This window comes from Physeter macrocephalus, chromosome 12 (genome assembly GCF_002837175.3).
Source record: "Physeter macrocephalus isolate SW-GA chromosome 12, ASM283717v5, whole genome shotgun sequence".
NCBI classification, from domain to species: domain Eukaryota; kingdom Metazoa; phylum Chordata; class Mammalia; order Artiodactyla; family Physeteridae; genus Physeter; species Physeter macrocephalus.
In genome coordinates, this window is record NC_041225.1 from 27695407 (window position 1) to 27722654 (window position 27248).

Below are 27248 nucleotides of genomic sequence, written 5' to 3' on the forward strand. Positions count from 1 at the left end.
CAGGCTCTGGACGCGCAGGCTCAGCGGCCACGGCTCACGGGCCCAGCCGCTCCGCGGCACGTGGGATCTTCCCGGACCGGGGCACGAACCTGCGTCCCCCGCGTCGGCAGGCGGACTCTCAACCACTGCGCCACCAGGGAAGCCCTAAAAATTAACTTTTAATATAAATGTCTATAACGTGTTTTATGTGATTCCCTATCTGATTGAAAAGCAAGGGGAATGAAATTTAACTGTGTTTTGGCTCAAGATTTGGCTGAGGTACTTTGCACTGACTGAGCCGATACCCAAGTCCATCGTATTCTCTCAGTGGCCTTGCCATTGGCTCTCCTTTTGAACGGTCCTGAACACATTTTTGGAAGCTTCTGTTTCTGTTAAAATAATTACTATATAATTCATGCTCGTTCTAGAGAAATGAGAAAATGTATGTAATTTAAAAGGAAACACACACATAATCCTATCAGCCTGAGATTAGCCACCATGTTTTTCTATATGCTTCTAACCTAGGTGGACATATATGCATATATATACAGTTGACCCTTGAACAATGCAGAGGTTAGGAGCACTGACCCCCTGCACAGTTGAAAATCCATGTATAACTTTTCACTCTTAAAACTCAACTACTAATAGCCTACTGTTGACTGGAAGCCTTACAGATAACAGAAACGGTTGATAACATACTTTGTGTGTTATTTGTATTACATACTGTATTCTTGCAGTAAAGTAAGATAGAGAAAAGGAAATGCTGGAAAAGGAAAAGAAAATCATAAAGAAGAGAAAACACATTTAGAGCACTGTACTGTATTTATTGATACTGTATGCTTATGTCACCTGTTTACATGAATTGTCTGTCAGCAGTCAATATTATCTTATATGATGCAAAACACTGTAGATGTGATACATGTTACTAACACCAGACATCAACATGAAAAGATAATATGAAAAGGAAATTCATATTTATTTACATGTGTAACGATTCATGCATTGATAATGAAGAACCGGCAACATGATTGCTCTGTGGTAGCCTGGCTTGTACACTAATGAATAAATTGTTATACAAATTTTATGGCGCACATTATTGCAGTCATATTCATAATACGGTATTGGAAATATTGTTGCATTAAAAAAACCCACTTCTCTGTGATGATAGGCTGATAGGCAATTTCTCCAGTTATGAGAGAGAAAGGCCTATGTACGGTAATGTAATTTTTTGAAAGCAAAGTTGTATCAATAAACACAGAAAGAAAGCTAACACATTATTAATTTTATATTAACTATCACACACCTTATGCCTATATAAGGATAGACTAGTATCTACATATATTTTATGCATTCATGACATACCTTTTTATTGTTTTGATATTTCTAGGCTATGAAGTTTATGAGTTTTTTCAAAATGTCACAAATGTCCAAAAAATTCTCCAATATATTTATTAAAAAATTCGCATATAAATGGACCCATGCAGTTCAAACCTGTGTTGTTCAATGGTCACATGTATATACTTCTTACTTTGCAAATGTATTAATTTAAGCACAAATGAGAGCATATTCTATGTATTATTTTTTAAAAATCCCCTTTTACTTAACAATGAATCATGAAATCTTAATATGTCAACAAATATGCTCCTATAATAATTTTTAGTGGATTCAGAGTATTCTATTAAGTGATATATACCATATTTTTTAGCTTTATTGAGGTGTAATTGACAAGAGTGTAAGATATTTAAAGTGCACAGTGTGATGATTTGATGTATATACATACATCTCTCTTTCTTTCTCTTTTATGAGAACACTTAAGTTCTGCCCTCTTAGCAAATATCAATGTGATGTTATCAATTACAGTCACCATGTTATACATTAGATCCTCAGACCTTATTCATCTTGTAACTGAAAGTTTGTACCTTTGTACCAATCTCTTCCTATTTCCCCCACCCCCAGCCCTGGCAGTCATTTTTCTACTCTGTTTCCACTTTCTGCCACCTGCCCCCCAGATTCCACATTTGTGACGCCATGCAGTATTTGTCTTTCTTTGGTTTATTTTACTTAGTATAATGTCCTCCGGTTTCACCCATGTGTTGCAAATGGCAGACTTTTCTTCTTTTCTATGGCTGAATAATATTCTACTGTATGGATATAACATATTTTCTTTATCCATCCATCCATTGGTAGACACTTAGGTTGTTTCCAGACCTTAACCATTGTGAATAATGCATCAATGAATACTAACTGGAGTACATATATCTCTTCAAGAAAATGGTTTCATTTCCTTCTGATATATACCCATAAGTGGGACTGCTGGGTCATAAGGTAGTTCCAGTTTTAAGTTTTTGAGGAATCGCCATACTGTTTTCCACAGTGGCTGCACCAGTCTACATTCCCACCAGCAGTGCAGGAGGGCTCCCTTTTCTCCACATCCTCACCAGCACTTGTTATTTGTCGTCTTTTTGGTGATAGCCATTCTGATAGGTGTGAGGTGATATCTCACAGTGGTTTTGATTTGCATTTCCCTGATGACCAGTGACGCTGAGTACCTTTTCTTGTACCTTTTGGCAGTTTGTATGTCTTCTTTGGAAAAATGTCTATTCAGGTCCTTTGCCCATTTATAAACTAGGTTGTTTTTGGTTTTTGCCATTGAGTTGTATGAATTCCTTGTATATTTCGGATATTAACCCCTTATCAGATACAAGGTTTGCAAATATTTTCTTTCAGTAGGTTGCCTTTTCATTTTGTTGCTGGTTTCCTTTGCTGAGTGGAAGCTTTTCATGTATTAAGTTTGATGTGGTCCCACTTGCTTATTTTTGCTTTTGTTACATCTGCTTTTGGTGTCAAATCCAAAAAAATCATTGCCAAGATCAACTTCAAGAAGCTTACTTACTCCCTATATTTTCTAGGAGTTTTATGGTTTCAGGTCTTATGTGCAAGTCTTTAATCCATTTTGAGTTGATTTTTGTGTTTAGTGTAAGACAGGGGTCCAGGTTCATTCTTTTGCATGTGGCTGTCCAGTTTTTCCAGCATCATTTATTGAAGAGACTATTCTCTCCTCATTGTATATTCTTGGATCCTTTGTGGAATATTAATTGACTGTATACACATGGGTTTATTTCTGGGCTTTCTATTCTGTCCCATTGGTCTATTGGTTTGTTTTTATGCCAACACCATACTATTTTGATTATATAAAAATATATTTACAGATTATATTTATAGATTTATATTTATAGATTATAAATGCCTCCATCTTTGTTCTTCATTTTAAAGATAGCTTTGGCTATTCAGGATCTTTTGTGGGTAAGCTGATAATGGGGAGAGAATAGGGAGAATTGCTTAGAACGATCTTAAGTGGATGAGAAAAGATAATAAGAGTAATAATAGCTGCCTCTGGATTTGCCTATTCTGGACATTTCATATAAATAGAATCATACAATATATGGTCTTTTGCATGTGACTTCTTAGACTTAGCACAAGGTTTTTAAAGTTTGTCTATGTTGTAGTGTGTATTGATTTTTTATTCCCTTCTGTGGCGGAAGAGTATTCCATTGTATGAATAGACCACATTTTATTTGTCTATCCCACATCTGGCGGACATGTGGGCCTTTTTGTTCACAGCCGCGCTGGTGGGTGGGAACCGGTCCTCTTTCTCATTCTTGAAGTGATTTCTTCCCGTGTCATCTGAAACCCTGCTCTCTTCTTACTCCCTCTGGTTGTTTCTCCTAAATTTTTCTTGGGGCGTTAGTGTCATTGTCTGTCCTTGGAGTCCCCACTTCCCTCCAGGTGCTACCCTGGTTCCTTCCCTCTTCTCATTCGGGCAGTGCACCTGCCTCATCATCCACCATCCTGTGCCCAAGGCACCCAGGCCTCTCTCTAGCGCAGGATCCACATCTCCGTCTACAGGGCACTGTCACTTGGATGTCCCAAGGGTACCTCAGATTCAGCATGTCCGCGTTTGAACTCACTGGCCTCCTCCCGCAAACCCAGTTGTTATTTTGTGTTCCTTTTTTCAGAGAATGGAGCTGTATACTCAACTCCTAAAACCAGGAACCTAGATAATCGTCTTAGCTTTTACTTCTCGCAGCCGCCGCCCCCCACCACCGGCCCTGTCCCTCCTGTTCCTCGTCTCAAGCGCGCTCAGTTACTGAGCCCCATTCTTGCCGAGGCGCCCAGAGCTGTTCCTGGGAAGAGTTGCATGCCTTCCGCCTGGTCTTCCTGCATCCAGCCCGTCCCTTTCCAGTTGGATCTCATCAATTCCCTGGTTCAAACACTCCAAGGCATGCCTCTTTTCTCCAAGGGGATGGAGTCTACACTGCTAACGGCGGATGTGAAGGCCCTCCTTGATCTGGCCCTGGTTTTGCTTCTTCAGCCCCGCCTCTCAGCACTCCTCCCTCTGTGTCCAGTGTCTAGTCTAGACGTTTCTGTTTCCCAAAGACCTTGTATCCATGAGGATGTATCCAAAGTCCTCTAACAGGATTTTGTGTATGCTGTTCCTCCTGCCTCATTTAACATTTCTTCCCGTCCTCCACGGACTGACTCCTCCTTATAAGTCAGGTCTCAACCTAGAGGCCGCTTCCACCAGGAAGCCTGCTTTGTGTCGCTGTGAGGATGGATGCGCCCCATGCTGGCCGCCAGAGAGCCCTCATCACAGAGCTGCGTGTGCTTGTCTGCTTGTTTACGGATCGCTCGTCCAGTGGTCTGTGTCCCCATGCCTCCCAGCCCTCCGAGGCCAGGTATGATGCCGGTCTTGCTCACCTTTGCGTCTCTAACGCTTAGCACAGTTCCTCCCATGGAGGGGTGTCCTCCGCAAATAGGGCTTAAACAAATGAATGGAACGATGACCGAGTGCCTTCCGGGAGTCTGCAGCCGGGCAGAATTTGGGGCAGGTACTCTCCTCTCCTTGGGTTGGTTTTATTTGTGACCCTGCTTCCGAGTAGGGACTTCCTGGGATGGCCAGCAGGCTCCGTAAATCGCGTGGCTGTCTGTTGCTGTGGGACGGTTTCTCGGGGGGGGTCAGCAAATCTGGAGTCATTCAGAGCATCAGTTCCAACCTATAAATGCATCCTCAGCGGGGAGCTGACATCCATTCTCCACGGAGCGGGGCACATCAATCAGCTATGGGCCTTTTTTATTTGATGTTTTGCGTGGAAAAGGCCGTGAGGATGTTCACGGAGGGCTGTCGGAGCAGGATGATGGGGCAGAAGGGGCAACAACACAGATAACAACCACTGCTGTCAGCCGAGCTCTTAACTCACTGCAGGCACCTTGCTGAGCACCGGAGAGCGAGTTCTCTCACTTTGTGTTACTCATATCGCGAGCAAACCTATAGCGTAGGCGCTACTTTTTTTTTTTTCTTACCTTTTTCCTTTAGCCAAATTTTATGTTATATTTGTATTTTAAATTGAAGTATAGTTGACTTACAATATTGTGTCAGTTTCAGGTGTACAGAAAAGTGATTCAGTTATACATATTTTCTTCAGATTGTTTTCCATTATAAGTTATTACAAGATGTTGAATATTGTTCCCTGTATTATACAGTAAATCCTTGTTGCTTATCTATTCTACGTATGGTAGTTTGTACCTGTTAATCCCAAACTCCTAATTTATCCTCCCCCTGCTTTCCCCTTTGGTAACCATAGTTTGTTGTGAGTCTGTTTCTGTTCTGTGTATAGATTCATTTGTATATTTCTTTTTTAGATTCCACAGATAAGTAACATCATGTAATATTTGTCTTTCTCTGTCTGACTTACTACATATACACCACTTGGATCTGCATTGCATGCACAGAGAAACAGGTTTAGGGAAGCGAGACAACTTGACGAAGGTCACACAGTGAGAAAGTGACGGAGCCAGTCCTGGAATCGTGGATGACTCAGGTGGTATACTGGTGTAGGTTCAAATCTCCATTTTGCTAAAAACGATAATAAAATATTTTTTGATGGCTTATCATGGCCAGGACGCTTGATAGCTGTGTGTTCTTGGGAAGGTTATATAACGTCTCTGATTCTTTGTTACCTGGATATTTTGCCTGGTGATTTTGAGGATTAGGTATGAATGCATATAAAGGTCTGAGTGCAGTGCCTGACACATAGTAGGCATTCAGTAATCCATAGGTGCTACTTGGGGAAGCACACCTTTGGTAGCCTTGAGTGTCCTCCATCACTGAGGTAGATTTGGCTCAATTACCCTGGACCCTTGTTAAAGAGCCCTAAAGCCCATTAAGTCCTGCCTCTCGGGGCAGGTGAATGACACGAGTCTTGAAACTGTCATCACCATCAGACAGTAACAGAAAAGCACGTTTGCTTGGTGCTTCTTCGGAGATTATTATGTGGAGTACAGGGGAAAAATCCAGAAGCATGCATTTAATTGCTGGAGTCATTTAATTAGGCAGGTGCTATCAGGGTTAATGAATCATTAACATGTAAAAAAGCAATTAGTTCATTGTTTCCATAATTTTATGCAATCAAGGAGAAAACTGCTTCTCAGGGTAGCTGTACCTTAATAGAATTTTGCAGAGGATAATTTCTGTTGTTTTGTTTTCAAACTAGGTCTGCAGATTCACGGTAGTCGTTGATATTCATGGCATTGATTTTGTCACTATTAGTACGCAAGGATATATAATTTTATATATAGTATGACAGTAGGGTAACAATGGATGTAGGTGTGCATTGCCAGAATCCTCAATGAACTCACTTTTTCCGGGATTCTTTCCCGAGTATCAGAGCTGTTTCTCACTTGTCATTTATTCATTCATTCTTCATTCATATTCATGAAATACTTATCAAACTCCTACCATGGGCCGCTCATTGTTCAGGCACTAGGAATACTTTGTTGAACATGGCAAACAAGTTCCCTGCTTTCAGGAGGCTGACACTCTACAAGGAGGAATCAGTAACAAGCAAGTAAATAAACACAAAAATATTAGGCAATATCGAGTGCTGTGGTGAACATACATCAAGGTGCGTGATCATCAGGGAAGTCCTGTCTGACGAGCTGGCATCCAAGTTGACTTCTTAATGCAAGAGGGAGCAAGCTGTGCAAAGATCTGGGAGAACATTCCGGGGTCAGGGTCTTGTGCTTGTGGGAACAAGCTCGGTGCTTAAAGAGCTGGAAGAAGGCAGGCACGGGAGGCGGTGTGGGAGGGAAGCGGGCAGAGAGGCAGCGGTGCCAGCCACATGGCCGCGTGGGCTGGCTGAGGAGTGGGGACCCACTGGAAGTGTGGGTCTTTCCACCACTGGGGCTTTAAGTCGGAGAGTGATCGCGTCCTGATTTGTGTTTACAAAGGCTCCTCCACTTGCTGTGAAGAAGGGACTGTGGGGGTGGGGAGATGAGTTAGGGGAGGGATGGGGAGGCTTGGCCAGCGGGGTGGCAGGAACAGGGTGGCCCAGGATGCAGTCTCGAGGTAGAACTGAGAGATGGGCTGATGGCTTAGTTGTGGGTGTCAGGGAAGAGAGGACCCGCCGGTGTCTCCCAGGCTTGGTGGTTGAACAGGTGGGTCTAGGGCAGTGCCATGTTCCGAGATGGGGCGTCTGGGGACGGACGAGCAGTTGGCTGTGGGTAAAATCAGCAATTCTCTTTGGGCTGTAATCCAACTGAGATGCCGAAATGGTCTCTCTCTCCCTCCCCTCCCCCCGGAGGACACGGATTCTGCGTGTCTGTGTGTGTTGGGAGACTCCCACATTTACTAGATTGTGTGTTTATCGTATGTGATCATAGGTATGGCATTGTGCCTTTTATAAAATGTTACCTCATAAAAACCCTGCAAGGTATATCTTCCCCATCCCCAAATTAATAAATTGTAGCTCAGAGGTGCAGTGCTTCTCCAAAGTCACACAGGTAGTAAGGGGCTGGGCTGGAGTTTGACCCCTGGTCTGTCCGATCCCCGAGGCTGTGGTCTCTCCTCTCCCAGGCTGCCCCCCAGATTTCTTCTGCTCGCTCCGTGACGGATGCGCTCCGTGCTTGCAGTGAGATGCCGGGGCAGGCTTCTCCACGGCACCTCCGCCTCCCCCCCTCCCCCGTCGTCCCCTTCAGAAGACAGGGTAACAGCGCTCCCGGCTCCTCATGTAAGACGCAGTGCTGGGAAGAAGCGTGAGCTGCCCACGTCTGCCTTCCCTGTTACTGGGCTGCACAGCTTGCTCCTGCCTTCGCGGTGAGCCCCGAGGATACTGCTTGGGTGTCATTCTCGGGAAGGGAACTGCTGTAGGTGACTTTTGCTCAACTTGGGATAATTCGGTGGAACTGCGCCAACATTAGAGGCTGGCTGGCCTGTCTGTGTGTGACCGGGCGGCCTGGCGGGTCAGGCAGGTGCAGGGCGACGGGCCGGTGGGGGGCCTGGGCGGAGCCCTCTGCCGCGGGGCCCTCCCTTCCGGGCCAGGGGCCAGGGGCCAGGGGCCAGGCCAGCCCTGCCGTGAGGAGGGGGCACGGGGCTGGCGGGGCGCAGCTCTCGGGGCCTCTGTCCTGCCTGCGCGTCTGGGCCCCGGTGGGCGTGAGGCCGAGGTTGAATGGGGCCCCAGAGCTGGCTCCGCCCCTCAGGCTGGATTCACAGAGAAGAGAAGAGAAGGGTCGGGACACGCTGGGAAGGCGTTCTCACCTGCCGGGACATCCTGGCTTGAACCCCGTGGCCTGAATTAGAAGCCCCCGTCCCGTCTCGGGGCCCCAGCGGAGGTCGCCCAGGCTGTGGGGGCATCCTCAGCGCGAACCACACAGCCCCTTGCTGGGCACCTCCGGCGGGGACCCTGCCGCCGCCTGGACCGCACAGGCCTTCAGCGCAGCCGCCCGCGTCGCCCCGCCTGGACCCCTGGCCGCCGCCCGGCACGGAGCCCGGGCCCCTCCCGGGCCCTGCCCTGCGCTCTCGTAGCGAGGCTGCCCCACCTTTACCTAGGTTTGGGGTCGAATGCTGTGCCTACTGTTGGTATTTAACAAGCGTTTGTTGGCTTGAATTCTGAGGCTTCTTTTCTCTTTTTTTCAGATCAGGCCGGTGGTGCATTGTGACATAGACGTGCCTTCCAGGTGGCAAACGTTCCATCGTTTATCCCGACAGATCAAGTGAGTACAGTGGGGTGGTGGGGTGAGAAGCCGCCGCTTGTGGAGCTCCTTAAAGACGTTGCGCCCCCTTCTCCCCACTCCTCGCCGTCCTCCCCCTTCTCTCTCTGACGCTCGTCCTTCCTCCCGGGAGCCTTCTGTGTGGTTGAGCCTTTCAGGTGCTGCATGTTCCTCTCCCGTGAACCTTGATTTTGGAGAAGCGATGCCGTTGCCCCGCCGCGCTGCCAGTTCACGTGGGGTGGAAATGCACAGCTTAGCCTTAGCTTTTTATGTAGTTTTGGTAACCTAGCCATTGCAGCTGCTGGACGGTGAAAGGAGATGTAGAAGTTATGTTCCCGCCAAAGCCCCTTGGCGGGGGAGACGGGCTGTCTGATGCTCAGCGCGCCCTGGTCAAGGTTGCCTGAGGGCTGGCTGCCCCGGGAAGCGGCCGGTGGGGCAGGTGTAGAGGTGCCGGGGACTCTGTCCCGGTTAATCGGGACCCCTCTGTGGGCCGGCCTGCGTTACGCTTGGGGTTGTAGAAAGAGAACACGCTTGACTCAGGTCAGACATTGGTTCAAATCCCGCTTTTGACCTTGTCGGCTTTGTGACCTGCACACGCTTCCGCTCTCTGGATTGGCATCCTTATTTGTAAGGATGGTGACATGCGCCTGCAGAGTCCCAGGAAACCCCACCCAGTGCTCGTTAAGGGGCAGGAATTCTCCAGATGGCAGCCATTTCCTCCCAATCCTTCATATATGGCGCCGTTTTGATATTTTAGGGGTGAAAATCCCTGACTTGAAGTTCCAGAGGGCCCCTTCCCTCTTACCCGGTTCTGTTCCCAGCGGAAGGAATCTCAGTGAGTTTCCAGGGTCCTGGCTCTATGTCTGGGGGCGGCAGCAGCAGGCCAGTCCCAGCCTTGGGTAGCAGAGAGCCCACATTCCGCCGAGTCATCCTTCACGCCCCTGCTGACCAGCAGAGGGCTGGGGGCCCGGGAGGCTGGGAGCCCCCTGCCAGACACGGTGGAGCCGCCGGCTGGGAAGCCCAAGGACGGAGCAAGCATGACCTGCTTATTAGCTAAGCTGTTCCTTTCACTTACCTTCCAAAACCCAACCATCATTTCTTTAAAATACTTTTCCTTAGGCCTCTGCAAGGGAGCCACTCACACATCTGAGATCCTTCCGCTGTGCCTTTTATACATCTGAGAGCTGTTCTGAAATAATGAGAGACACAGTATTTCTAAATTTTATGAAGGACATCTCTTTCTGAAGAATGGATAGAAATCTCAGGGAACATTATTGGCTTATGGGTTCTTTCTGGCAGAGACACGTATCACTAGACATACATTTTTTGGGGGGAGCCTGACCCACGCTGTCAATGGTTCTCACTTACTTTGACAGACTTTTTTTTTCTGTGATAAACCAGTTATTCTTAAGGCACGTGCTCTATTCTTTATATGGTGTGCTAGAAACTCCACTAGATGGACCCAAATATCCATCCAAATGCAAGGCCTTTTCTCCCAAGGGAAGACCTGATCATGTTTGCTGGGAGACCTTGTAACTTAAAAAACAAACAGAAAATAGTCACGATGGCTTTCAGAGTTTTTGATGTTCGAGGTGAAAGGTGTTTTGACCCTGCCCGGTAAGCCGGGAGCTGGGGTAGAGGGAGTGGGGGGGTGCTGAGTGTGAGTCCTGTAGCAGCTGGATGGTGGAGAGAGAAGCCGTTCCCCCTGACTGTCTGTGTGTCCTCAGAATTCAGCTGGTCGAGACCACGTTCAGGAGAAGCCGCCAGCCTGGAGGTGGAGGCTCAGGTCCGTGTCCTGGTCTGTCATTAACGAAGCTGTGTGCTACGGTAAGTGGCATCCACTGCCACTAACACCACCGTCACCGCGTCACCTGGCAAAATCCTTTCCTAGATCCAAGTGCTGTTTCCTACTTTGAAAAATTCAAAACATCTCCTATTTAAAAAATTTAAAGTATGTCTTACTTAAAATATTTAAAATATTACCTATTAAAAATTAATGAGCACGTTGGGAGGTGTATTGGTAAAGTTGTTTTATGCCTGTAACCTCTCTTATTTCAAAGTAATTTTTAAAAATTAACTATGTTTTATGGCCAGAGTAACTTACACCCATGGTAAATATATCGTTTTAAAAGGTATACATTAAAAGTAAATCTTCTGCCCACTTTATATCCCCAGAGGCAACTGTTAAAAGTTTCTGGAGTGTCCTTGTAAGACAGGCTTTGCATATTCAAGGATTTAGAGGCATATGTATGCTGCAAGCGTTGTTGTGTATCTTCCTTTTTCTTTCACCACAGAATTTAATATGGTTTCTTATTAGCCCACATAGATACGTTGTGCTTTTAAAAATGGCTACCTGGTATTACAAAAGGGGTCCGTACATAATTAACAATGATGGGCTTTCACTGTGTGTCCAGGGGCTGTGCCTGTCCATTACCTCTCTGTCACAGACTTTCTAGGGGAACAATCTTTGGGTGTATTTCTTGGGGCTGGTCATCCATCTACCTGGATCGTCAGGTGGAAGACGGGCTGTCTGATGCTCAAACAGCGCGGACCTAAAATCTGGCAGAGCGAGAAGGGTCTAGTTCATTCTCCAGCTCAACCGGAAAACTTCTGGCGATGTGTTAAGTCCGTCACTCCCTCTCAACTTGAAATTTCCTCATTTCTTTATTGTTCACATTTCTTTCTTTATCGTTAACAATTTAGAAAATCCCTTTCTCCGTATTTACGTGCTTAGTATAAAAAAGTGGACATCCAGATATGTGTTAGGAATAAAATAAAAGTCACTAGTTACCCTTCTCCTCAGACACAGCCACTGCTAACTTTGAGGGACGCTTACTTGTAGTTCTCTCTGTACTTGCTGTTGTGTTTTTTTACAGCATTAATTGTATTTGATCATTTTCCCCCTAAATACAAATTCTGCATAAACAATTTTAAATGGCTGCATTCGTTATTATTGTATGGCTGTGCTATGATTTATTTAACCATTCCTCTGCACTTGGACATTTAGGTTGTTTTTATATTTTGGTGTTTGTAAATACAGGCATACTTTCTACTTTGTTTTACGGCGCTCTGCTTTCTCGTGTTTCGCAGATGATGCTTTTTTTCTTTTACAAATTGAAGGTTTGTGGCCGCCCTCTGTTGTCAGATGATAGTAAACATTTTTTTTAGCAATAAAGTATTCTAAATTAACGTACGTACATTGTTTTTATAGACTACAGTATAGCGTAAACGTAACTTCTCTAGGCACTGAGAAACCAAAAACTTCGTGTGGCTCGCTTTGTTGCTGTGGTCGGGGGCCAAACCCGCGACGTCTCTGAGGTTCGCCTGTGACCCTGCGAGAGACGTTTTTACAGGTTCACATATACGTGCCCACATTTCCGTAGGTTGGATTTCAGGGAGTGGACAGGCTGTGTCAGTGGTTCCTGGTCCCACGCGTCTCCGTGTCTGTGTCCCCAAGTCGCCCTTCAGGAAGATCGTGCTCACTTTTACCCGCGTCAACAGTGTATGTGTGTGTGTGTATCAGCCTGCGAGGGCTGCCAAAATCTGCGGGGGACGCAGTTCAGTCCATAGCAGTGTGCTTATTTCCCCGCACTCAGCGTTGAGAATCTGTATTAAATATCTTAAAAATGTAGACAAAAACACATGGCCCTGTCTCAACATTTATTTCTTGTAGTATCAGCCGTCTGTGTTTGGAGAGACTTCTGGCGTGCACCATTTAGGAACACGGATAGGTGGAAACCTTGCAGCAAATCTTCAGGGTAACGGTGACATCACAGATGAGCTGTGCCACGACTTGCACGGAATGTCCCTTTCGAAGTTTGTTTTGGGGCAGAGGCTTTAAGTATGGAAAAAGGTGGCCTCTGGGGGTGGTGGCAAGCCTCTTTCCACAGAGCCTTAGCTGAGAAACCTGATTCTTTTTGTTGTGCACCAACGTGTTAACTTAAAATTTATATTTACTCTGGAACAAGAGATGTATTTCTCCAATTTTAAATTATTTACATTTAAGGAAAAACAACAACAGTAATCATAAATAACAAAGTAACAGATTGAAAGCCAGCACCGTAAAGTTGAGCTCCCGTATTGTTAAATGCTATCCATAACTTTTAGACTTAAAGAAATAGCCTCATATTTTACAATATTTTAATAAGAGTTTGCAACTGTTGCTAAGTGGCTTTGACTATAACAGCAGAGAACTAGTAGCTTTGCGCTGGGTTTTGTGCGGACCCCAGCCGTGTCCCCAGCCCCAGCCCATAGAAGTAAGAAAACAAACCCACCAGGACCACAGGGAAGCTGCCTTAAACTGCGAGAGTGAAACCAGCGGTTTCTATTATCTTTCCAGAGGATTGCGCGTTATTTCCTCCGCGACACTCTCTTGGCTCCACGGAGGGGACAGCAGCTGCATTTTTAACGCCAGATTTCCCCGTTTGTTTTCCAAGTGGACGCAGTTTTCTTCCATGTTCCCCGTTGTCACGGAGGCCTACTTTTTAAAGAGTAGAGTTTAGCCCTGTTCATCGGGGTGTCTTCTATCCCACGAGGCCGTGTCGCCAGGGTTTCTGGCCCCTCCCTGGCCCTGAGCGCTACGGGGTTCGGGGTCTGTCCTCCATGCGGCGGCGCGTGGGCCACCAGGGGCTGCTCAGGGCTCCGTGTGGTCTCCGTGCTTCTGTAATTGGGTATCTTTCGTGAATTCCCAGCGTTTTCCCCCAAGGTGTGAGGCCCTAACGAAGGCTTTTCCTTCGGTTCCTGCAGTGTTTTCACAAATGGAAGATTATTTATTCCACCCGTAAAGATTATTATACCCAGATTCAGCCTGACGGAGTGGAGCTGCGTGCTGGCCACGATCGGAGAGGAGGTCTTTCCTCTGGGGGGCGTTCGAAAGTAAGGCTCTGGCCCAGCTCTGGGGACCCGGAAGGAGGGGCTCGTTCTGTGCTTTTCAGTGAGAATTTCCTGCCCGGCCAGCAAGGTCTGAAATGATTTCCTCGTGAACTCTAATTTTAATTCTTCAGGCAGACAATAGTTCTGCAGCCTTTGGGCCATACTTATTTTTAACAGTTTCATTCATTCATTCATTCAGCAAAGTTTAGCGAGCATCTGCCTCCCCCTCGGCGTGGTGAATACAGCTAACAAGGCTGAGATGTGGTCGCCCCGATCCCCCGGGTCCCCCGTGCCCCTGCCGGGTGGCCAGTGATTAACGTTCAGTTAGATGCTCAGGTGATGTAATGAGGCCGCCTGGGCAGGAGAATTCGGGGAGCCACGCAGGGGAGCTGGTGTCCGAGTGGTGACGGGGCCCGTCACGGGGGGATGGAGCCCTTGGGTGGAGGAGGTGGCGTGCTGCGCTGGCCGAGCAGCGTTGGGCGCCCCACTGGCCTGGACCCCGAGTTTGCAGTGGGACACGCTGCAGGGCTGTGGTTTCCTCTGCTGCTCGGCAGCCTGGGGCGAGGGAGGGGAAGCCGGGTAGACTCGTCCGTGGCCGAGGGTGGGAAGGACCAGCAGGGGAGGGGCTCGGTGTGCAAGTGACCCTAGGGGTGGCCCGTGTGGTGGTCTCAGACCCCGGCCTGGCGGTTGGGGGAGGGCGGGAGGGAGGGAGTGGAGAGCGGCGAGGCTACAGGCTGTAGCGGGAGGTGAAGAAGACCTGGCCTTGGGAACACATGGGGTGATGAGAAGGCCCGGGTCTCGCCACGGGAGTGGGTGGGGAAGCGCAGGAGGACACAGACCTTTAAAGCTGAGAAGTCGGGTGATGTGGAGTGAGGCCGAAGGACCATTAGAAGCGTCGGCCTTATGGACGGTGATGGTCCCAGGTGGCTGGCATTGGGGAGGAAGAGCAAAACATTCAGTCCCTTTTCACTTTTGGGTCCATTAACTCTTTCTCGGGGGTGAATTAAAACGTAAAAGATCTGTTGACAGTCAAGAGTTGTGATACCAACCATGAAAACCGATGTGTCTGCTAGTGAGCAGGACGTGACTGTCGGGACATTTAGAGCAATGGGATCCTCGCTAGCCTAGTGAGGGTGGTGAATGACCGTGGACACCAGCGTTCTAGGAAGTCAGCTGTTTACAGAATGAAAAGTACTGTAAGTGCCCAAGTGACTTCAGGATGCAGTTACAGATATTAGTGTTTTATCCTTAAAGAAACGGGGGCAGTTGTCTGGAGCAGGCAGGCTTGTGCGTATTTGTGGAAGAAGCCAGAAGCAGTAGTGGATTTTATAAAATCACAAGTATCACACAGTGGTGAAAGGAAGAGATAAAATCTTTGTAAGGGAGAAGCAAGCAAGGAAATAGGATATCTAGAGGGAAAAGTGGACACTAGATCAATAAGCTGATTTCTTTTTTTCCCTGGGCTGAAATTCGTTCTCTGTGGCTGAGTTTAGAAAAAGTGCAGAGCTTGGAAATAAAAGAAATGCTTAGAAAGTACAAATATTCAATAGTAAGCTTGAAAGGGTGATGGAATATATGCACTTACAGGTTTTTTTGTTTTTTTAATCAACGTACATGTTATCTTTGAATGGAACCGGCAGCTAACAGTCAACATACGTTTGAAAAGTCATTTGTATTTATCTGTATTTATCATTCCTTAGCTAATGTTAATATGGTTCAGTGGAGGTTTCTACTATACCTTTTTTTTGTGTCCGTTAGAGACTTAGCCAAGTTCTCAGTGGTATTAAAATTAGTTGATTTATTGGATAGTTTTGAACTTTCTGGGATATATATATATATATATATATATATATATATATATATATATTCCAGAGAAACCATTAAGGTTGTGTGTGGGTCTCTGTGTGAGAGATTATTGCTGATCTCGGTGTTAGAAAAATATGCTTTTCACAGACGTGTGTTGCGTGCTGATTGCACGGTGGGCACCAGGCTGTACTCAGGAGGCCCATCCTGGTCCGCTCACCCCTGTTGAGCTTGTGGCCCCGCAGAGAAGGCAGAATCAAAAAGAATCACAGTGGAGGGCAGAGCGTGTAGGAGAGGAGCACAGCCAGGCATGGAGCCCAGTCTAGGAACAGCCCAGAAGAAGAGGTTCGCCTTGAGAACGGCGGATGAGTAGAGGTCGGGGTGTGCTGGGCCTGGGAGGAGATGCTGGTGCACCCCTGAAAGCGGGCACCCTCCAGATTGCACCCCGGGTGCTTCTCACCCTGGTCCAGCCCTGGTTGGGAAATGCAGTGCTATGGGAGATGCCTGGCCGTGAGGCTGGCCCCACGCGGTTCCGGAAAGGAGAGGGTTAGCCCGGGGAGGAATTGAGGAGGAAAGAGGGTGAATTTCCCACGTCGCGCAGCCCTGGGCTCCGTCCACCTGGCAGAGCTCTCTACCTGCCGGAAGAGAAGGGTGGTGAGTGGCCCCTGCCGAGTTCTGAGACTCTGAGATACAGCCGTTTCCACCCTCAACGTTTGATTCAGTCCGCATTTGTCAGGCACAGGTCGGGCAGTGCTGGTGAACCCCAACTCTTCTGTCTGCTTTTTCACCATATGTGGACTCTTCCAGTTGGAGGGCTTCCCTCTTTCTTTCATTCTGTGACGCGAGTCTTTTGTTACTTCTACCTGTATTTCTTCCTTTCTACTCCTAATTTAACTTATTTTGGGGATTCTCATTATCTGGTTGATGGCACTTCTGATCATTTTTATTTCTTGACTTCTGTATGTTCTATTATCATTCCCTGCTGCTTCCTGGGAGAGTTGCTCTATTTTATCTTCCAAACAATCATTTGTGCTTCTTTCTTTATTTCTTATTTCCCTTATTTCTTTTGTAACGTTTTCCACGTTTATGTTAAGTTCCTGGTCCGCGTGTCCCCGCACTCCTGCTTCTGGCGGAGTCTCCCAAGGCCCCACCCCCGGCGCCTCGCGGTCCAGCCTCCAGCACCTGAGCTCTGGGGGGAGGCTGTCCTCGCGGCCGCGGCCAGTCAGTCCTGCCGCCTCCCTGGGCCCCTCACCGCCGAGCGCGTCTGCAGCTCCCTGACTTGCTCCTGGGGACCCTCGTGCAGCTGTGAGCCCTCCAGGGATGGGCACCGATTGTCCCAAGGTGACAACAGGAGGGGAAGGAAGGCCAAGCCCTGCTTCTCACCTGGAAGCCCTGTGTTCCACTCCCGGGGGCATCTCACAGTTGTCCCCTGTCCGGAAGTTCTTCGTCCCGGTCCTACAGGGTGACCCGAGGCAGCAGGTCCGGGAGCTGCCCTTGTTAGAAACGGATGCTCGGGCCTCATTTTAGACTCGCTGAATCGGAAGCTCCGGGGCGGGGGTCCAGCGCTGTGCGTGAGCCGGCCGTCTGGCGGCTCCCTGCTCGCTGAGGTTGGGGGCTGCTCAGGGGAGGAGGTGTGAGTCCTGTGGGCCCCACCCGTTCCAGGTGCCCTGCATCCTTCTCTCCTCTCCCCTCCTGTGCTCACCGCTGTCATTCGTGAGCGCGTCGTACACCCTGCGATGGCTCTGCGCCTCCCCCCCAGGTGAGGTGCTTTTCCTCCGTCACGTCCCACGCGCGATGGCCAGCCGCCTGTTGCTGGAGCGCTGTGCTTACCCCAGGCTTCAAGCAAACCCCCACCCCCTCCGACTAAATCGATGATAAGCTCCTCCCCCTAGAACTCCAGGCTCTGGGCCTCAACGTTCAAGCTCCGTCTCACCCAGGGGTGCATGTCACCCTTCGGTGACAGTCAGTCCCCTGTGTCCTGGCTTTTTGCAGAGGCGCCTTCTGCTGCCCCAAAGGCTTCATCCCGTCGTCACATGAGGAACTCCTGCCTACCCTTGTACACTTCACCTTAGTGAAGCCTACAGTTGCCTTTAATCTTTCTCCTCTTAGAACGCCGACATTTTGCCCTTCTCTGGTCATACTTGCCCTTATAGGCTTTTATACACTTCTTGACTTTGGGGAAGCAGTGGCTTTCTTATTTCATATGTTTTACACAGGGCCATGCCTACCTCATTGTGTGGTACCTAACAGATGCTCAGCATTGAATGAATTGAATATTTTCTTAAATAAATGAATTATGAATGAATACATGCCAAAAAAGAGTGCAGAATAAAACGTAGACAAATGTTAGTCTTTTTGTGCTTACAAAAGGGCATATTATTTGCTAGTAAATGCCAGGTTGTTTTCCAAGTATTCTTATAACAATATAAGCCAATTTGTGTTAATTTTAACTGTTATTAGTTAAAATTAATTGAATACCAACCAACAGCTTAAAATGTTCTCAGGGCCCTCTGAATACTTGTACATAATTAAAGGTACACTTTAATTAAAAAAATCTAAAACTGGAAAGCGAGCCCAACCCTGGCAGAGCCGCTCCCGCAGGGCTCCGTTAGCCCGTTTGGGTTACGTTTTGCTTGCAGAGCTTCAGCTCTCCTGTGGTCCACATACCAGGTCGCATGATGTACCGGATGCCCCCCGCCTGATGTCACGGCTCTTGAGTCTCCAGCTCATGTTTTCTTTCTTTACTCGCAGATTATTTACAATGAGTGGACATCTTCTGGACAACGCAGAGGATTTGCAAGACAACCATTTTTACGTCGCGACAGGACTGGAGGCCTTCAAGTATTTCCCTTAGTGGAGGTCCCCAAAGGTTCCCAGCGAAGTCCGACAGTGAGCACGTTTCATTCCTTCCCTTCCCGCTTAGTCACATTTGCCTTTCCCCCCAGCTCCTCTCCCAAATATGGTCAGTTTAGGTATCTGCTATTTTTCTGTAGTGAAACTTGATATTATCATTTTATACATGATGCATTGTTTTTTTGTTTGTTTAAAAATACTTTCTTGGCCGTGCCGCGCGGCATGTGGGATCTTAGTTCCCCGACCAGGGATCGAACCCGTGCCCCCTGCGTCGGAAGCGCGGAGTCTTTCTTAACCACTGGACCGCCAGCGTAGTCCCTATGAGGCAGTTTTGAATTTTCAAAATCTCTGGCATGGAGGAACCACTGCTGTTGGATAGAGCCACAAGGACAGTGAGATCCCGTAGTGAGTCTGTCTCCGGGGTTCCTGGGGTCTCAGAGGTCAAGAGTCTAAACGTACGGCATAGAGCTGGCCCCGGGCCACGGTCACGGCAGCCCGCGCTCCATCTGGCACAGTTTCGTTTTCTTAATTCGACTTGCTTTTCCTTATCTAAAACAGAGTGTGTGCAGGCTGGCAGTCTCTCCTGGTGGACAAAGCAGTGACTTTTATAGTAGATCCTGGACCCGCGTAACAGGGCACACCGCGGCGTGTGCATCTGTGGACGCGAAGGAATGTCTGGGAGGAAGATGAGACGGTGGGGACTCTTGTCCCGTCCCCTGGGGTAATGCGATGATTGTCCCCGTGCTCTCGGGCTGGCATCTAGGATAGGGCAGGCGAGTACCAGTAGGGAAGGCGCAGTGCTGTCCCGTAGGCCCAGGCCTGGGGGACGCCCGGGGGTTTTTCCCCGAGGTAGAAGAGCCCAGCATTCGCGCTCTGAGTCGCGTCCTGTGTCCTGCACCGGTGCTCACAAGGACAGAGCAGACTCTGCACGTGCAGAGAGCCCTTCTCATGGCTCCCGGTCCTTGAAGTCACGAGATGAGGTGGTCTGGTTACATCCCCAGGGCAGAATGACACTTGACACCTCCTTGGTTTTCCGTGTCTCACCCACCTTGCTGCTCAGGGTGTATTTGTGTGAAAAAACCTCCGTATTCCCAACTCCAAGTATCTGTCGGTCTGTAGAGTCCAAATCCCTTCCTCACGTTCCGGATGTGCTGGCGAGATACGGACACCTCTGTGTGCGTCTGGGGCTCTCGGGGCCACAGCTCCAGGTGAGCTCCTGAGCGCCTGGGGCCGGGTGTCGGGGCTGGGCCAGGCTCGGCGGAGCGTCGGGAGGAAGGCTGACCCGCAGGACTGAGGTTCTGAGGTACACACACTGACCCAGCTCCTCAGTCTGGGTCCAAAGGAAGGCCCCGGGATGAGGACTGCGGCTGGGCTTGTTGCCCCTGGGTCCGCCGAGAAGGCGGGCGTGGGGCCCGGGAGGATAGGCCGGCGGTCGGCAGGTCCGCGTGCCGCCAGGGCCGGGCCTTGAGCTGCTTCTGCAGCGCTGGGGCGTCGGGCCCCCGGGGGCGTGTGCTCCTTCACGCCGAGGTCGGTACGGTTTTGGGGGCGGGCACCGAGCGCTGCTCCCCATCTCCAGGTCTCGCTGAGACAAGCCCGTCCGTGGGACGTCGCCCCCTTGGCTGCTTAGCCCCGGGGTGCGTTTGACCCGCGCTGACGTGGGACTAGTTGAGGGCTTGCAGGAACCCTCCCTGCCGGGCTTCTCTGTCGTGCCCTTACGGTCACTGTGCTGAGAACGAGGCGTCAGTTCTCACCTCGCCGTGGGGCAGGCAGGTGGCTTCAGCCTTGCAGGTGGTAGGCCTTCACCCCACCCCGAGGTGCCCTGCAGGAGCTCTGGGTGCGTTTGGGAGACTTGAGACGCCACCGGGAGAGCCGTGTCTGGGGGACCTTATGCCCGTTTTGGCTCCTAGGCTCTTAGGTTTTCTACTTTAAGGCTCCCTTCGTCCTGTTGGCAGATGGGGAGCCCCCAGCAGTGTGATACGCGGGCAGATGCTTAGGTTAGGGTCCTGCCCGCGCGTCTGGTGAGCGCGGCTATTTCCAGGCTCTGTCGACATCTTAGTCCGTAGCTGACGGTCCCGACGGCGCGGTGGGTGGAGGTGTGGTGGGGCCGCCGGACTGAGTCGAGCGGTTCTCTCTGCTCTGCGTCCGCTGCTGCCGCACGCGTCCCCTCCGCCTTTTCAGCGTGTTTTGCGTCTTCCTGTCGTCCGTTCGTGTGCTGAGCCCTGACCTGAATCTGCTGGTCGCTTAAACAGCTTCCCCCCTCGCCGGAGAGGTTGGGCTTGGGATGCGCAGAGCCGCTAAGAGACTGCGGTCCGGTCACCACACGGGAAGCGGGCCAGGCAGGTGCTGGGCTGCTGGCGACCCGCGTAGGGGAGGCCTTTCCGAACGCGCGCGGCCGAGGCTGGAGTCGGTGGAGAGTCAGAGACAGCGCGTGGGTCTGCGTGGCTGTCAGGCGCAGAGGAGAGCCAGCGCCCTGCGGCGGGCTGGAAAGAGGATGGACTGGGTTTTGCGCCGGATCTTGGTCTCGGCTCGTCTGTGTTGACCAGCTGCGGGGCACTGAGCCAACCCTCGTGTCCGGAGCCCGGGCTCTTTACCAGCCCAGGGGGAGCGGTAACGCTTGCTCTGCGTGTCATCGTGAGGGCTGTGTGACGAAACTGTGTCTGCAAACGTGATTAATCCACCGTCAAAAACTTAAAAATGTTAGGGTTCCCCTCCTCGCCGCCCCAAGATCATATAGAAGCTTTGGGGCAGAGGTGCCTGTAAACGCACAGCCTTAGGTCAGACGCCCGCCCGCCTCCCGCCCCCCCGTAAGTGAGGAGCCATTGGATTTTCAAGGGTTTCAGGGAAGAGCCAGGACCCAGGAGGCTCCAGTTGGGAGCCCTTGGGGACCAGTCCGCTCTGGCCAAAGGGGTGGACGCTCGTGGCGCAAGCATGGCTCCCCAGGCCTCGGGGGTGTGTTCAAGGGCCAGCTGGGGTCCACTTCACCCCCCACCCACCCACCTACTAGCCCCAGACCTGCCCTCCAGCACCTACACTTGAACCTCTTCCCATTGTCACAGTCTTTGCCATTTGCACACCACAGTCACACACACCGGATTACCTCTCCTTTTCTTTGTTAAGAAACGCACTTTTTAAACCTTATTGTGGGTTTGATCTGTGAGAAATGTTTCTGTAATGCAAAAGCACGTGTCAGCTACGCTGGAGCCTGAGTCAAAAGGAGAAATCGGTAATACTCACCCTGCCTTCATTTAAAATTTTTATATTTTGTTCATCGTGCATTACTTTTTGCATTTTGATTTTTCAAGTGCTGCATTCAAGTCCTGTTCATCCTGATGACCGGCTTGTTTGGTGTCCCCTTAAATTTTGCACCCAAGGCCAGTGTCTCACCTACCTCTCTTAGCCCCTTCCCTGCATCATCATTTAAATAAAACTTTAAAATACTAAAAAAAAAAAAAAAAAAAAAAAAAGAAGATCTCAGGGAAGGAAAGTGAACAGACTTCTTTGGGGCCCTTTCTCCTGAGCCTGGGAGGCGCTGTTGATGTGGGCTTGTGTCCTCTGGGGACAGAAAGCGCCTTCCTCGTGGTCCGTGCCTCCTGAGGCTGACGCAGCAGTCGACATTTTTGTTCAGATGTTTTTGGCTGGGCTTCACACATTTCAAGCTTGACTCTTTTGTTTTTCAGAAAGTACACAGACATTGAGAAGTATTCGGGAAGAAAGAAAAAAGTGGGTGGGCTTCACACATTTCAAGCTTGACTCTCTTTTGTTTTTCAGAAAGTACACAGACATTGAGAAGTATTCGCGAAGAAAGAAAAAAGTGAGTGCTTGTTAAAAAGGGATGATGACAGCGTGGTCGACCCTGGTGTCTTCTGTACGGCTGATTCATTTTGTTGTGCAGTGGAGGCTGACACGACATTGTAAAGCAGCCATACTCCAATAAGAATTAATTAAAAAAAAAAAAAAAGGACACACGACAGGCCGGCCCCGCCGTTGTAGAACAAGCTTCTCAGCACGGGCTTACTCCTGTGAACGAGCCGAACAAGGCATCAGGTGTATCCTTGGAGCTCAGAGTCTGGGGCTGGGAGGCACACCGAGGGGCTAGTGATGCCACACGGTGAGTGTGGGGATGAAAAGCCACACAGGTCTTCTGGCACTGACAGCGTTTGGGAGGAGGTGCCAGGCGGATCTGGCAACCGGGGGAAGGCACAGAGGGGTGTGTGGTGCTCGTCTGCACCCACAATCTGACACCGCGGCACAGAGCACAGGGAGAAAGCAGACCTCGGCGGCTCCCACGGGCCCTTATCACCTGGTTACATGATGAAAACATCCCAAACCAGCTTACAGAATCAGTACTTTAGCGGCTCTACTGCGTGAGTGTTCAGTCCACAAAGCTGTTGAATGCCTGCCATTTCCTTCCCGGCTTTCTGGTCCCGTCCTTCTAGAACTCACCGGCCTCGAGGCTCTCCAGGGTATCCATCTGTCCTTTTCCAATATCTGGCAAACAGCCTTTGGGTTTGCTTTCCTCCAGTTGCAGCCCAGATTTCTTACCCACCGTTTATCACCTTCCTGCACGGAGCTTTGGCTTCCTTACCCCTAGGGGCCACCTTGCATTCGCCTGGTGAAAGCCTAGTCTTGGAGCCCAGCCCCTCGCTCTGTCTGCACTCGCCCTGAAGGAGCTCAGAGTCCCTGCAGGGGATAACACAGCTGACCCGACCCTCTTCACACCGAATTCATGGCCACAGTCCTTACCCAGCCGGCCTGCACCTAAAAAGCCTCGCTACTAAAAAAAAGACTTTTCTGAATAAGTTTTGCTAAAAGTTGTTAGGGATTTTTGCACGTCTGTTTATAAGTGAGACTAGCTTAGAATACCTCTTTCTCTTGTCGTCTGGCTTTTGGTATCAAGGTTTTTCTGACTTGATTCTGTTGTTACTTTGGTAGCTTCTTGAGCTCAATGATCATTTTATTTATTTTCGATTTTCTCTAAGGATTGCATTTAGTGTTAAGTGTTTGTTGGATGAATGAATGAGACTCACTGAGAACACAAAAATGAAAGACACGATTCTGCCCTTGGGGTGCGCTCCATCTGGTGGGGACAGACACCTGGACTTACGTCACGACACACATTTTGTATGAATGAGTCACGTGCGTAGGATGATGGTTTGTAGGATGGGGAGCGATCAACGTGTGGAGCTCAGCAAAAAGGTGCAGGTGGTGAAGTGTGATTCAGAGAAGGGGGCAGATGACCCCGGAAGGGAAGACGCCGGCGTGGACGCACAGGATTCTAGTCCCGCAGAGTTACTCTTTTCTGCCTCCCCAGTGTCTTCATGTACGGTGCGGGCACTGGAGTTTGAATGATGACTGTTATTTAGCGTGAAGAGTACAGGCTTGAAATCCCACACTTTCATGGTTTTGGAAGCCTCTGAGCACACAGATAATTGAATCCATCTGTTCAACCTGTAGTGCGGGTTTATCGCTACCTGCTTGTGTTGTGTCCTCAGTTCATGGTGGTGTTGTTTTGACTTTGGCTCCTTATAGGTAGGGATGTAACTTTCTTTTCATGATATGTTTAAAATTGGTCTAAAAATTGAGCATGTTTGTTCCGATATTGTCTGCATTTCCTTTTCTCTTCTGGAAATTTATCACTGGAAAATTAATGGGCTTTGATGATGATATTTGATACTTTGGAGTCTTTAACAGAATGATCACAAACATGGCATAAACTGCAGTGTAAAAATGTGTTACTTTAGAAAGATTAGATCCATCATTGAAATTCTTCTATGAAGTCAGTGTGACAAGAGCGTATAGCAGGCATAGCAAGCACATTTTGTTCTAGAAAACGGAAAGTCCTAGAAGAAAACAAAGGGCATTGACTTAACAGAGGTTGGTGTACAGATACCTGTCAAGGGCTTTACGGTATCTGTCGTCCCTTATGTCAAGGTCTGTATGGTACGTGGATCTCAGAACTGAGTACTGAAGGATTCCTTGCCGCATTTGAGGAGTGGGTTGCGTTGCTGAGAATGGAAACTACTCCACAGGCCGGACTCCTTTGTTGGGCTGCAGAAGCCTGGATTTTAGGATTGGTCACGGCAACTATATTACGACAAATATATCTGTTCCTTTGTTTACTTGTTCCCAGTTTTCCACGTCTAACTTATTAGACTTTCATGTGTTTTCTGCGTGAACTACCTCAATATCCTTTTGGAAAGTGGGGGGAGGAAATTTAAAAATCAACCTGGAAACCCAGGACTGCCCCTCGGGGGGGACGTTGCCCTGCAGCACGTGAGGGGCTGTCGTGGACCCTTGGTCATCTTCCCATTCTAAGGCTGTTAGGTGGGCAGAGTAGCAGCTCTCTGTAAGATCGAGTGCTGAGTTTTCTTTTAAAAAATAAGTATTTTAAAAAACATTTTAAAAATTGAAGTATAGTTGATTTACAGTGTTGTGTTGCTTTCCTGTATAGAGCAAAGTGATTCCGTTATACATATATATGGACACGTATATTCTTTTTCAGATTATTTTCCGTTATAGGTTATTACAAGATATTGAGTATAATTCCCTGTGCTACACAGTAGGCCCTTGTTGTTTACCTAGCATGTGTATAGCAGTGTGTATGTGTTAATCCCAAACCCCCAATTTATCTCCGCCGCCCACTCACTATCCTCTTCGGTAGCCATAAGTTTGTCTTCTGTGTCTGTGGTCCTATTTCTGTTTTGTAAATACATTCATTTGTATCATTTTTTAGATTCCACATATAAATAATATCATACGATGTTTGTCTTTCTCTTTCTGACTTACTTTGCCTAGTATGATCATCTCTAGGTCCATCCATGTTGCTGCAAATGGCGTTATTTCATTCTTTTTTATGGCTGAGTAGTATTCCATTGTATGTATGTACCACATCTTCTTTATCCATTCACCTGTCAATCAGTGGACACTTAGTTTGCTTCCTTGTCTTGGCTATTGTGAATAGTGCTGCTATGAACATTGGGGCGCATGTATCTTTTCGAATTAGAGTTTTGTCTGGATATATGCCCAGGAGTGGGACTGCAGGATCATATGGTCTAAATCTGCAAGTGTTTTCTTACATGTATCGACAGTATAAAGCAGAGGCTCTTTCCTGACTCTTCTGTGGACTGAACACAAATACACACAGAGCTTTTGACCTGCAGACTGTCAGACTTGAATGGGGGCATCCGTTGATGTGTCTGGTGGTCCAGGAAACCTTCATGTGCTGGAGATACAGAGATGAGCTGAGTGTGAGTTTCTGCTAGTGGCGAAGGCAGACTTGCCGGTGAACAGGACACAGTGACTGTAACGGTCCTCGCCGGGAAAATGGAATCTGTTCCCCGGCTCAGCCCAAGCCCACACGTCATCCTGGATTCCACTGGCATCAACCCCTCCCGCTTGCATAATTCCAGTAGGGCAGCAGTCCCTTTGCTATTAAACCGCCCAACTTTCAGACGCACCTGTGTCTCTCCATCAGCACTGTGCAAAGAGTCAGGAAAACCACAATACCTGAGATGGGAAAGTGGGATGCAGGTGGCAGGCTGGGAAGGCAGGCTGGGACCGTCATGAGGGCTGGAAGGGCAGGTGAGACACTTGTATTCATAGGGATCCTGACCTCAGCCAGGGAGCGAAATGAACAGATATGCGCTTGAGAATCGCTGCTAGTGATGGAATAAAATGTACGGACTGAAAATGGGGCAAGAATAGCAGTAGCGGAGGCGAGGCCCGTCCTGAGGCCACTGCAATGCTCCCAGCAAGTGGCAGGCGGGGCGCAGTTGGGTTCAGGAGCTGCTGTGTGCCACTGATTCTGTGACAAGCATTTTCCCCATCTCTGAGGCTCTGAAATAGGGGCACATCTTAGGCTGATGGCATCTTGGCCGTCGTGCTGCAGGTTCATCATCTGTTGTCACGGTGAACTTGGCCACAGCTGCTCACTTTACTGTCCCTCCAGCTGAGAAGGTGCATGGCTGACACTGCACGCGGTGAGTTTGCTTTGCTGTGTAAATGTCCTCGAAAGGAGTTTGCTGTGATCAGGAATTGAAATGAAAGTTGTTATATACGTATGGAAATTCATAAAGATAGAAACAGCAAGATGTGCTGTTATTTGTTACTAGTGGGGTATATTCTCCTTCAATTCCATATGTTTTTGCAGAACAACAGCCAGTTCTTTTATGGACCCAGGAAAGGGAGATACCCACACATAGCGGAGCTATCAGCTTCAATAACCTGTTACTGTATAAAGAGCCATCCTGGGGACTTCCCTGGTGGCGCCGTGGTTGAGAGTCTGCCTGCCGATGCAGGGGACACAGGTTCGAGCCCCGGTCCGGGAAGATCCCACATGCCGCGGAGCAACTAAGCCCGTGCGCCACAACTACTGAGCCTGCGCCCCTATAGCCTGTGCTCCGCAACAAGAGAAGCCCCCGATCAGCACAACTAGAGAAAGCCTGCGTGCAACAATGAAGACCTCGTGCAGCCAAAACTAAATAAAATTAAAAAAAAAGAAGAGCCATCCTCAAACCTAGGGGCGTAAAACAACAATGATTTGTTATTTCTCTAGGTTCTGTGGGTTGGCTGGGTGGCTTGGGCCAGTTCACCGGGTTATGTATGCAGCTGCATTTAGCTGGAGGACCGCTGGGCTGGGTTGTATAAGGCCGTATCACCACATCTGGAAGCTGCTGCTGGTTGTCGGCACCTCTGTT

The 27248-nt window shown here is 48.9% G+C and overlaps 1 protein-coding gene across 1 annotated transcript in view; it reads left to right on the forward strand.

Moving 5' to 3' along the window:
- The window catches only part of DCDC2C (doublecortin domain containing 2C), a 97902-nt gene that overhangs the window by 15251 nt on the left and 55403 nt on the right, over window positions 1–27248 (forward strand). Inside the window, 4 exon segments of the mRNA XM_024118560.1 lie at window positions 8951–9027; window positions 13771–13899; window positions 18451–18588; window positions 22321–22363. Coding sequence (XP_023974328.1) covers window positions 8951–9027; window positions 13771–13899; window positions 18451–18588; window positions 22321–22363 — 387 coding nt within the window.